At 45.0% G+C, this 12811-nt stretch overlaps 1 protein-coding gene across 3 annotated transcripts in view; it reads left to right on the top strand.

The window, feature by feature from the left end:
• Positions 1-12811, top strand: part of MYO16 (myosin XVI) — a 574226-nt gene that overhangs the window by 493817 nt on the left and 67598 nt on the right. For all 3 annotated transcript variants that reach the window (XM_078070087.1, XM_078070086.1, XM_078070088.1), the window contains exons 29-31: positions 826-922; positions 5489-5735; positions 7632-7903. In XM_078070087.1, the coding sequence (XP_077926213.1) occupies positions 826-922; positions 5489-5735; positions 7632-7903 (616 nt within the window). The remainder of the gene's footprint in view (positions 1-825; positions 923-5488; positions 5736-7631; positions 7904-12811) is intronic.

The following is a 12811-nucleotide window of genomic DNA, read 5'->3' as shown; positions in this document are numbered from 1 at the left end:
AAAATTACTTTAGAAATGCATGGATGTGGTTTGTTGTTTGTGGCTTTAAGACTTTCCTTTGGCAGTTGTCTTCCTCAGGCGCAGGGCGTCTGCACCAGCTCATACCACTGTAGCTTTTGTAGAAGCTGCTTTGGTAACACGCTTTTTAAAAATGCTGCAGAGACATGCTCATTGTATTTCTGTTTACACCATCATCTAGACGACTGTTGCTCATAGATGACTTTGTTAAGACTTTTTACTTTTGGGCCGCAGCTCTATAATTGTGGTTGTATAAACATTCAATTTATAATAACATGCAGTGTAGTGGGAAAAAAAATAATGGAAATGAAACAATTTTGTGTGTCAGCTTTATGGGGTTTGTTGGTCTTTTTGTTTTATTGTTTTCCTTTTCATAGACTCAACCTCCCCACTTTGAGTTGAGGAAAGAAAAGAATCACAGAGGGAGGAGAGGGGTCCAGCTCTGCAGTGTGAGTGCTCGTCGATGGGGATGGTCGATGGGGAGGGTCTTACCTTCCAGTGGAGCCGAGGCCCGTGTTTCTCCTCAGCCCCGCGCGGTGCAGACGCTACAACTCTTGTGTGTGGGCATCTGCAAACATTAATGACAATGTGTGCACACAGCAAACACACTTGTTAGAAGAAAAACCTTTGGGATTGCGAGGAGATGGAATAGTGTTTAAAAAAATTAAGGAAAATGTACTGGAATTAATTTTGTTAGCTTTGTTTCTTCTAATCCTCTTCTGGAAAAATCTCTTGCCCGACTGTTTTCCCATCATCATTTTTGGCATCTTCATGCTGTTTAGTGTCTCCCTGCTGTTTGTGTTTTAGATGGGAGTCCGAAAAGTGTTTCTAAAATACTGGCACGCCGACCAGCTCAATGATTTGTGCCTGCAGCAGCAGAGAAAAATTATCACCTGCCAAAAAGGTAACAATTACACACTCACCTTTCCGAACCTCTTTGAGTTGTGAAATATGAAATCATTTAGTGCACCCCTGAGTCGAAATGTCAGTGGGACCTACACTCCAGTGGACAAGGACACGATGTGTGGACTGTGTCTGGGAGCTGAGCCAGCCCCGTAGTTCCGTTTGCTCCTTACCTGACTCTAAATCAGCATATGCTCGCTCTGCTCGTACCATATCTGGTAGTCATTCCACCTGAAATTTTACATCAAATTTTCACCTCACTCACAGTTTGGAAGAGGGAATATTCGTATCGTAGAATTTACGCAGCTGCCACCTCGCAAATAGTCACGCTTGCTGATCTGTTCAGAAAGCACAGGGCAGGAAGGTGTACCTTTGAATCCTCAGTGGGAACCCCCGCCCACCACCACCACCACCACGTGGCACTGCGGTGCAGCTAGGAGCCAGACATAGGCCAATTCGGTCAGCATCACTGGGACGCTGGGATTTTATGTAATCCTGCATGTGCCTTGGGAAAATCCTTGACTCTTACCTTTCCTTTATGAAGTGACAATAATGTCGGAGTATTATCTCTGATAGCAGACAGCTATTTTAGCGTTGGGAGAGATTCCGTGTAGAACTTTTTCCCTATAAAAACCCAAGTGACCATTGAAAATGGGTACATTTAAAAAAATCGTAACTATGCCTCCCATAAAATATATATATATATATATATACACTTAATAACATTAATTTTTAATTTGCTTAGTGATTTGATTATATTATATATCGTAAATATGATATTTAAAGGAAGGTCAAAGAAGGAGATACTATAAAGGCTAGTTTTTGGGGAACCTGTTGTAATGAGCTTAGCTCTCCAATATCTCCGGAAATGTTAAATACAAGCACAGCTCGTGGGATGCAGAAATCAGTTTTATTTGGTTCAAGCCTCTGTCCGTGGAGCCCCTGCGTAAAATATCCAAGGGGGTCCCATTGTTTTCTGATGAGAAAAAGCCCTGCTACACGCTGGTCCCTCAAACTGTCTCTATCAGAATTTTATAGGTCCAGTCCAAGAAATGCTCAAAATTCAGAATTACCTTCCAAGTTAAACCATCCCTCTTGGCCACCGCAGACCCCGCGGGTGGGGCCTGGGCATGGCTTTCACCCTGTCTACACAGGTGTGTGCAGACCCCTAGGACTGGCGACAGAGAGGGAAGAGGAGGGGGCAGGGTAGCTCTTCTGTCTGACTGGCACCTGTGTAGTCTGGCATTGGGCTTCTCTGACAGGGCTGCAGGTGTTCAAAGGCTCTTGGCTACGTGGGAGCACATCAGCAGGGTCCTTGGCACTGCACACCTGAGAGGTGGCCCGACCTCTCCTTGGGACAGTACTTGTAATTCTCCCCTAGCCTCTGGGATCCCCACAGGTATGCTGGCCTTGGTGCTCTCAAATAAGCCCCTTTCAGTGACTCCAAGCAGGTGTCTAGTGCCCGAGAAACACAGTGTGGGACCCTGGCATGTTCCACCATGTCCTCCAGACTCCACGGTCACATGGCTGGTTCTCCGCGTGGGCTCCTGAAGCCACTTTCACCAGCCTGGAGGTCAGCAGTGGTGTGGGGAGGCTCGGGTGATGGAGGCAGTCCACCCCAACTCTAGGCAACTTTTGCTCCTCTCTGGGTTATGACAGCCTGGTCTCCTTAACTTCATCCTTCATCCACGTAGCGAGAGGCTGGGGTCCCAGGTCAGTTTGCACCACCGCCTTTGCAATTCTTATCTGTGGGCTTGGCCCCACCAACTGCTGTGCCCTGTGAGCACCTGCCGCATCGGCATCACCTGGGAGCCAGTTAGAAATGCAGAGTCTCGGGCCCCCACCACCTCCAGATGCAGCATCTGCACTTGCAGCCTCAGCTGGACCTGGGATGGGGGACCCTATTGCCAAGACCAGTGCCCTCACCCTGAGCTATGGAGCCAATGGAGAATCCCATTTACCATCATGTTATCCGCACATAGAATGGGATCTCAAATTCCCCTGGAAATGTTCTTTCAATACAACGAAAAGAACGTGTACCCCTTCTTCACTCAGGGATGCTCACTAGAAACGTCTCCCCTATTTAATGACAAAGATTAAGCTGACCCTACTGACCTGAAAGGGTTACTCTAGGTATTCCTTCATGTTTAAAGATAAAAATTGAGACAGGTCTCAAAAAAATGGCATCACAATAAAAACCATAATTTCAGATTGCATAAATGAAATAATGGATATAAAAGTTCTTTAAAATTACAGGCTCTTAAATGCAAAGCATTAATTATTGATTTTTATTTTTACATCTCTTGGAACAGTCCCTTCAGTACTTTTTGCCTGTGTGAAATTTACTCAACATTTATACAATCTGGAGTTATTTCCCCATTTTTCAAGGGTTCTCGTTTTTCCTTCGTACATGTTGCGGGGGGGCGGGGGGAGAAAGTTGTAACTTTAAGCATTTTAATAGTCAATGACTCCTAATGGAAGTTTCTTCCTGATCCTACATGTTCATTTTGTCTTGGATGAAAACTGTCTTTAAACTCTCAATGCTGGAAAGGCCAGGAAAGCCAACTTTTAACTTGTCTGAAAGAGAACAAGTATCGGTTATCGATTATGGCAAATTTATTTTTACCAGTTGCCTCTTATTAAGGAAAGCCAGTTTTAGCAGCTGGTATATCATTTTTAAGGGATGTTTAAAGGCTGCCAGGATGAAGTGTGAGAAGACAGAGTCCCCGGATGCGGGACAGCAGGCCCCCGGTGAATGGACATGCAGCGAATAGCTCTGCTCTGACGGGGTCAAAAGAAGTCTCCCATGGCCACATTAATCTTCCCTTTGTTCCAAAAGATTAAACATCTTGAATATACCCTCACCTTCACCCTTCCAAAAGTCAATGTCTCCATTTTTTTTTAATGTAATAGGAACGAGCGAGCAGACAGACCAATTTGAGCTTTCTGTTTCTGTCTCAGTTGCCCACCGCCTGGTTAACACTTCTGCCTTTTATGCTGCACTTTATATTCCTGGAAGTCTGATTGTACCTTTTACTGTTCAATTTTTTTTCCCCTTTAGATTAGTTCAGCATGACTGTTTTATAGTGAACTTAATACAACTGCATTCCAAAGTAACTAAACATTTAGTATTGCCATTTGGAAAAAAAAAAAAAAAAAGCCTTAAGCATTTTAGATGTCTGCATATTATTTGCCTCTGGAGCCATAATTGTGGAAAGTTGTGTTCAGCTTTCCACCTTCTAATCAAGTAAAGGCATCAAAATGAATATCCTAGATAAGCCGCACATTTTTTCTTCTATAGCCAGGGAGTATTTTAAAGCACTTAATGCTTTACAGACCTTCCCCCCCACACACACACTATAAACAAAAACAAAGCGTCTTTGCTGCACACATTGGTTTTTCCCTGAAATTATAGATCTTCTTAGAATTCCAGCAATTCCTTCTAACCTTAGAAACTTGGAGTTGGAAGGGGCAGCATCCTAGGGTCAAAAGGCCCACCTGGGAATTTACACCTGTTCACAGTATCCAGATGGGGCCATTTACCCTCTCGGACACGCTGACTCCCTCTCTCAGGAGCCGGCCTGATCCGTTTACACCCTGTGCTCATTATTAGAAAGTTCTTCTTCACGTTGATCGCAAATATGCTTCCCTGTGACTTCTCCATTGGTGACCTGCTCTTTGGAGAGCTAAGGTAGCGTCCGGGTGGTCCGAGGTAAGGGAATGAATTTGGCTGCATAAGCACAGAAATTTGAAACCTGGCTCTACTGTTCATTGGTTGTGTTTACCTGGAGGAATTTTCTTAGCTTCACTAAGCTTCTCTTTCTCCAGGTGCAAAATGGAGATAATGGTTTATGAATTATCATTGAGTTTTGGCATGAAATGATAGAGTGCCTGACACATGGAAATGCCTTCAAATGGTGGGCATTATTATTTCTGTTTTCAAGTGTTACCATTTGTTACTGACATATTAGCGATTTCAGAGCGTGTTCACTCACGTAGTTCTCCCAATTCTTACACATTTTTCTAGCTAGCGCCACTTCTCTGGAGAGCAGGAAGGATGTCCTAAATTCACACACAATCTCTTTCCAGAGTCTTAAATGCACTGTTCGTTTTTCTAGGAGTTAAATCAGAGTCTTATTAACAATATGTGCTTTTTTGAAGACAACTTCCACAAGCCTCAGCCATTTCTGTTCTACTCGGATATAATGAGAGACGAGCAGTGCATCCTAAAATGGTCCAGTTGGAACTACACTGCAGAATTCTCTGGGGTTTAGACCTGCTTCCTCCCTACTGATTTTCATCCAGTCCGTCTCGTCCAGCTGTGCTAAGAAAAGAAGTGTGGATGTCTCATTTCTTAGGTTACGGATTTTGCCTCTTAGGTGTTACCATTGCTGAATTTAGATACCTTTTCAGATACGAGATTAGAAAGTTTTGTAAATTCTTATTCTGAGTTAAATGCATCTTATGTTATGGCTGCTGAGACATCAGTGTGTTGTGACCTGTTTGTATGTCTGGGGTTTCGCTTCTGCTCCTCTCACTGACCCATGATTGTGTTCTTTTATGAAAGTTGTAAGAGGATTTCTAGCACGCCAGCACTTGATTCAGAAAAGGAGCATCAGACAGCAAGAGGTCACGTCCATCAACAGCTTCCTGCAGATTACAGAGGACATGGGGCTGAAGACCTACGATGCCCTGGTCATTCAGAACGCTTCTGACATTGCCCGTGAAAATGACCGGCTGCGGAACGAAATGAATGCTACTTACCATAAGGAGAAGGTGGAGGCCAGACACAAGCCAGAGGAAGGAACCAAAAGGTAAAGGCAGATAGTATGCAACTTTAATTACCTTTGTCATTGATCCAGTGGAGTCAAGAAAATCCCGATAGCGCTTAATGCAGGGTTCACTCAAACCTGACGGTGGCCACGGGAACGAGCATGGATGTGTGCATGGCTTCCTATTTGAAACCTCCGAGCAATCTAAAAGGGTCCCTTCTCGTGCTTTCTTTTCACGCAATAGATGCTCTGTGTTAGTTTCTCTGTATGAAACGTTATTGCTTCCCTACGTGCTGCACCGCTTACCGTCTCAAGGCCAGAGTTTTAAGGCAGCTTATATTTCTGTCTTAGCAAAAATATACACCTGGGTTCTTGACATCTTTATACAAGTATTATGTATATGAGGGTGACTCATAGAAACTTCTGGAAGTCTGACCCAAACAATGGAGAAGCCACTCTGAAAACAGAGAAGTGGTGAAATCGATGTTTTGTACGTATAATATTTCCCTTAGTAATTTGTCACAGTTTCTTCGCCAATAGGGAAAGTTTTGGGGAAACACTTTTCATTTTAAAGTTCACTTTGGATGCTGAGCTTGGAATAGAAATGTGGAGGCGACCTGGTGCTTCTCCATCTTATCAGTCTTGCCTCTCTGTGAAGCATGGGGACACCCCTGATCCTCAGCACCCCACCCGGGAGGGCAGGGACCTGGGCCCTCACTAGACGTCAGGCAGGTGTTTGTTTTTCCATAGGAACTTGGCGTTAGCTGGTCTTTTCTCACTTGAAAATGACTCCCCTTTGCCTCAACTGCCGGTGTCCAATGATTTTTTATTAAAGATGAAATGGTGATGTGTCTCTCGCTAATTAGCTTCAACTATCTCTCCATGATTAAATACTGAAGAAATTCCCTTTGTACGAAAAACTGTAATTAAACATTACAGGGAAAACAAATTATTCACTGAGCGCCCTGCTTTCATCTCTGGCTAGTTCATTTTCTACATGGGTGTCTGGCTCTGTCTCGTGGTAGATCCCAGCCTGGCTGGGGCTCCGCCACACAAAGATATAATTACACAAACAAACGCTCGGAGACTCCTTGTGAAATGAACGCATTGGCATCTCACTAGTACATGATTACATTGACATGTGAAGCCAGAAGGCATTTTTTTTTTTAAACCAGATAACTATTAATTTTATCTGACTTCCAGAATAGTATTTATTATTTTCGCTGCTGGAACTAAACAGCCACCCCAATTTCCCAATTTGATTATGTATTCGTTTGCCTGATATAAAATTAAGTGAAGAAGTCTTTTTCTATGTATTTATTGAATACCAGCAGTTCCCTTGGCATTGCACAACCAGATGGGGTAAGAGAACAAAAATAATAATTCTGCACATCATTAAATATTGCTCGTGGGGTTTAAATTGCAAGGAGAAAAGGGGGGAGAGAGAGAGGTGTAAATCTTTGACAGTTTTAAGTCAAGTACGTACTCTTCGGCAATGGGAGATGGTGATGAACTCCCAGCATCTGATGCATCAGTAACTCTGTATTAAGATGGATTTCCCAGAAATTATCATTCAGATTGAAATTCTGGTTTCTTGATTTGCTTAATAATCAGAGTGTGAAAAATTCATTCAGTGAATGCCTGATAGAAAATGTGGCGCTCCTTAAGCAGTGCTATGTTTGTGTGAGATTCTTACAAAGTCACCATGATGAATCTCCATCGTGCTCATTTATCAGAGAGCAGGGGCCGGAAGGACGGGCAGCGCTCTCTGGATGCGCCCGTTTCCAGAGCGCTACGCACGCATCCTCCAGCCGCGGAGGGGAAGGCTCTTTACCAAAAAGCCGTGATTATGTCTGCTTGAGCGGGTTCATTGTGACCGTCTGAATAATGCATCTGGGCCCCTCTGGTGGGGTGCTCTTTGTGTTTTGTTCCCCCAAGAGCCGAAGACAAGTGTGGACCCAGGCATTTCCACTACAGCTCCGTCCCGGTCCCCATGGCAGTGGATGGCCTGATCCAGTCTCTGGCTGGCCCGTCCACCCGGTCTCCTTCTCTGCACTCGGTGTCCAGCCTGGATGACAGCAGTGGCCTCCCCTCACCGCGGAAACAGCCTCCACCCAAGCCAAAGAGGGACCCCACCACGCGGCTGAGCGCATCCTATGAGGCCGTGAGCGCCTGCCTGTGGGCAGTGGCCAGGGAGTCCGCCAGTGAAGGTCAGCAGAGGGAGGGAGGGGGGCGCCTTGTCGGGGCCCCGATGCTCTGCCTCCCGGTGTCTGAATGAAGCAGGATCGTTGCCCTAATCTATTTTTAATAGAAATAAGTCCAGTTGTTGGCTTACCAGCAGCTCTTTCACCATTAAATATAAATCCTATGTATTCAGTTCTCTGAGGGTGTTAGGGAAAAGCTACTCATATGACATTTCCTTACCGCCCGTCCCCACGTCAGCGTCGTCAGTGTGGGCGAGGGCCTCTGACCAGAGCATGTCAGAGTATCTGTCCTTGGCCGGGGAAATGTTCACTGGTCAAAGCCTAAAAAAATTCATCGGGCATCCCTATTGTCACCGTCTGATTAAAAACCAAGCCTGCTTTATCATGGGGAAAGTGCAACTTTCAGGCAGAGGAGACTCACACTGCAACAAAATCCAGTCAGCAGAACTTTGGGGTCTAGCTGAGGGAAGTTTCTGCATCGGCAGCCTAGAAATATTTAGGCAGAAAAGGGGGAAACCAGAGTCTTCTCTCCATGAGATCTCTCATCGACTAGTACATGTGACCGTTATCACTGAATTATGCATTTTTCAAAGAGTGAACAATAGAGGCAGGACGCCTTGGCAGAGCAGGTACCGATTCCAGGGTTATGTATCACCTACCCACAGGCAGGCCCCATCGTAGGCCCTAGGGCATACATCATAAATAAAACAAACGGGATCATCTTTCCTTGTGGGGTTTCCGTTCTCGTGTGGGAAGACAGATGCTCGACACGGTACACAAGTCCATACGTGAAGTATTTTAGCAGATCACGGCTGCAGAGAAGCGTACACAGGGTAAGAGGTGGTAGTGCAGGGCGGGGGGCGAAACTCTACATGGAATGGCGTGTAGGTTCCACTAGAAAGCTCCTGAACATGGGACAGCTCACAATTCCTTCCATAAGCAAATGAGCCAGGAATACAAGAGCGCGGCAAAGCCACACGCTCACCTGTGGGAGAAGATGGGTGATACCACGGGGTCAGTGGAAAGCCCACGGCTCAGGGGCCACGAGCAATGAGAAGGCCCCAGCTACCTACAAAGATGCTTCTTACTGGTCACTAAAAGGAAGAATGGATTTTTAAGAGAATATTAAAAAAAAAAAGGCTATTACTATTGTAATGTTCGAGTTACGTCATGGTAATACGGAGATGTAGGAAATGTAGGAGACATTCCTGAGTTTGGGGAGAGGAGTACAAGTGTGTTTCTGACGTTGTGGCAGCAAAAATAGCCACGAAAGGAGAAAATGGGGTTAGGGAAATCTCAGGAGGACAGGCTTCGGCGGACATAGATGTGAGCGCAGACCCAGTTTTAGAGCGGGGTCTGCGGAGATGCGTGGCCTCCTCCGATGCACCACACTGACCACAAGAGGCTGTAGGCTGAACAGATCAGAAATACGCTCCCGGGGCAAGGGGATACATCCCATTTCCGGCCCTACTTTTGGACCTCTGCCCAGGATTTATGGTATAGAGCTCAAAAAAGTGTGCTGAAGGAAGCTCCTTTGGCTTATTGGAAGAGGAAGAATGGCATCCAACAGGCTAACCCTGATGAGATGCGGAGCACGTGGAATAGACCCAGGATAGCATCAGAAGCTGGAAAAACAGGAAACAAGATTGAACATTGCAGCCTGTGGAAGGTGGTTCCCTGTCCTGATTCGAATGCTGCACACGCGCTCTAGAGATTTGAGGAAGTCGGCCCCAGAATAGTCCGTAGCATCTAAAAACTCCTGTGTGTGCCCATTCCAAAACCATCTGCCCTGGACTTGAGATTCTGGAGTAGTCAGGTGATGCCAACTAGTCACGTCATCGGGAAGGGAGAGAAAGTATTGCGGATGATGTCAAAACACATCCATTAAGAAAAAGTGACTGGAGAACCATAGGAGAGAAAATATATATATAAAAGCAGATGACAGGGAATTGCCACTCCTCTGAGGAATCACCAGGCTCTTCAGTCTCGCTGTTTAAAATACATGATGTGATACCATTAGAGTTCCAAGACTTACAGGAAAAACTTAAGTTCTTGGAACCTAATTTAGCAGGCATGCGACCGAGGTGCTTGTCGGGGTCTCCCCCGCTGATCACAGCACCCCATGAACTCAGATTTTGGAGGCCAGCCCCGAAGGTGGTGCTTTGATTGCTGTCTACAGTATGTGTCCTTTCTTACAAGATTCCTCACACGGACTCTGCGCCCACCACCACATCTCCTGCCGCTGGAGATGAATTCCTCCATCGAAGCTGCTGATCCGATCAAGCAGGTGTGCTCACTGCCCTTGCAGCACGTATAGCATCAGGAGTCGGGGGCCAGTGGGGGTCTGGTCACCAGGATTTCCAATCCATAACTGCAAGGTGGCAACACCCTCCTGAGATAAACCCACCGTGCACAGGGGCTCTGGCCCCGTTTATGCCTTTGTGACAGGAGCTGAGGTGTCCAGAACAGAAGCCACTAGCCATGTCTGGCTATTAACATTGAACTTCAAATTAAGTGAAATTTAGAACTCAGTTCCTCAGTCATTAGTGACACTGCAGGGGTGTGGAATCTCCAAACATCGCAGAAAATTCTGTCAGACAGCATTGATTCTACACACTTGTACCCCGAGGACAATGCTGAGTTTTTTGCACCCCATAGTACGTCACAAAACTGTCCTCCTTCTGCAGAAGATAGGAGGAAGCTCGGATTGCTATTTAAAATGCTCTGTCAGCCTTGGTTTCATAAGAACAAGGACCACAAGCAACCCAGTCGGTTTCTAACCTGAGCCATTCCTTACAGCTTCTTAAAAAATCAAGTTCAGATTTTCTTCTTTTATGTGGAAAGCTGCTGATTCATCTCTGAAGGTTATGTAGTGAAGGGAGTTCTGATTAGAGAAGGAGAGCCAAGAATCTTAGAGAAATCAATGATTAGATCACGTTAAGCTTTGTGCCCATCCCTTTCCCATAGATTTTCACCCAGCAAACTTGGCCATAATAAAGATGGGCAGTGGAGAGAGCTCATTTTTTTCACCGCCTTTGTGCTTGAAAAGCATGAGGCAATTTTATGAGCCAGTAAATGTTGACACTTGTGTGCAAAATATTAGCAAGCTGGGGCCAGCTCTTTGAGAGTAGAGTCGACCCCTGAGCAACACAGGCTGGAACCGTGTGGGTCCACTTATACACGGATTGTTTCTCGATACAGTACAATACTGTAAACGTAGTTTCTCTTTCCTATGATTTGCTGAATAACGTTTTCTTTTCTTTAGCTTACTTTATTGTAAAGATACAGTATATAATACATACACAAAATATGTGTTCATGGTCTGTTGGTGTTATCGGTAAGGCTTCTGCAACAGCAGGCTATCGGTGGTAGAGTTTGGGGAGCGTCAAAAGTTACAGGCAGATTCTCACCCCTAACCTTTGCATTGTTCAAGGGTCACCTGTGCTATTTTTCAAAAGTCTGGGGTTGGTTTTTGCCAACAGTGACTAGGGGCAGGAAGAACAGGGCTTCTCCTTCTCCTTGCTAGGGGGTTCCCCAGCTCCCAGCTCATGTACCCCTCTGGAGACTTGATTCTCTAAGCCCACGGTGCAGACTTGCTCCCAGACACGGGGTAACTGGATGGGGAGATTGCAAGAGACAGATTTTGTTCGATCAGCCCTTGCCTCCCCGCTTTACTCTCCTGTCATGTAATCCCCCCACCCACCACCCCTTCAGACTCCAGCAGCCCATTCCTTAGAAAAAATACCTTGTGGAATCCATAATTTTTAAAAGTAAATTGCTGTATAACTCCATTCTCAAGAAGACCATTTATGTGCATAGATACAAGAATAGTTCCTCTCTGTGGCTTAATTTGGAAATAACATTCCATTTCGTTTCTTTCTTCCTGGTCTGGTTTTTATCTTTACTCTAGAATAGCCCTTGACACATAGTAGGCACTCAATAAATACTTATTGAACAAATGCATGTTCTATAAATACATTTCTTTGTACTTCTTCCATTAAAGCAGGATTCGATTCTTATCAGTAAATCAAAATGAGCACAATTTGGCCAGGTTCAAAATGTACCCTTGAGATTTGCTGGATTTGGCCTGTCAGTGTATTTTTCGTAGAAGCCCTTGATTATATTTTTCTATTAGCTGAAATTTGACAGAAATTAGGTATTCCATGAACACCATCCTGAGAATATGTTACTGAATATAGAAGAATAGGATTGTTCTGGAGATGTTTCACAACTTAGGACACATGACTCCATTCAACACATAGTAATTGAGTGTACTCCATGAGGCTGGCTCCTCCCAGAGGGCCATGGAGACCAGTGGGGGAGATAAATGGGCAAACAAATTATAAGATAAGCAGAGTAACAGCAAAGAGAGCAGATGGTGTGGAACACAGGGCAAGGAGGCTGACCCTTGTTGGAACCTGGGGAGGAGTCGGGAAGGACATCTCAGTGACATTACGCATGTGGGGTGAAGTCCAGTGGGTAAAGATGGGGTAACAGCCAACGTTATGGACTCCTCCCACCAAAAAAAAAAAAAAAAATGCTGTAAGGTCACAATGTATCACAGCTCAGTGGAAGCCCTTTTTTTTCCCATTTGTATCTGGTTGTACATCGATACTACATTCACTCATGTATGTAGCTGGTCCACCGGCCAGCTAGCCAGCATTTATTTGAGCATCCTTTATGTCCGAGGTCCTGTGCTAATAAGCGTTAAGTTTGCTCTGAAACTAGGCAAAATCACACTGGAAGGATTGGAATACAGTGGATACGTACACACACAGATAGAACTGTTTTCTTGATGAACAAGCTTCTCGTTCATTTCTTCTCATAGATTAAATATGTAGGTACCTGGTTTTCAGTGAGAATAGGGCCAAATAACTTGTGTCCTACTCAAAATGGTTACCTAAAAGCCATCTG

The sequence above is a fragment of the Halichoerus grypus genome, chromosome 4, assembly GCF_964656455.1.
Source record: "Halichoerus grypus chromosome 4, mHalGry1.hap1.1, whole genome shotgun sequence".
Classification (NCBI taxonomy): Eukaryota; Metazoa; Chordata; class Mammalia; order Carnivora; family Phocidae; genus Halichoerus; species Halichoerus grypus.
This window is presented reverse-complemented; position numbering and strand designations above follow the sequence as displayed.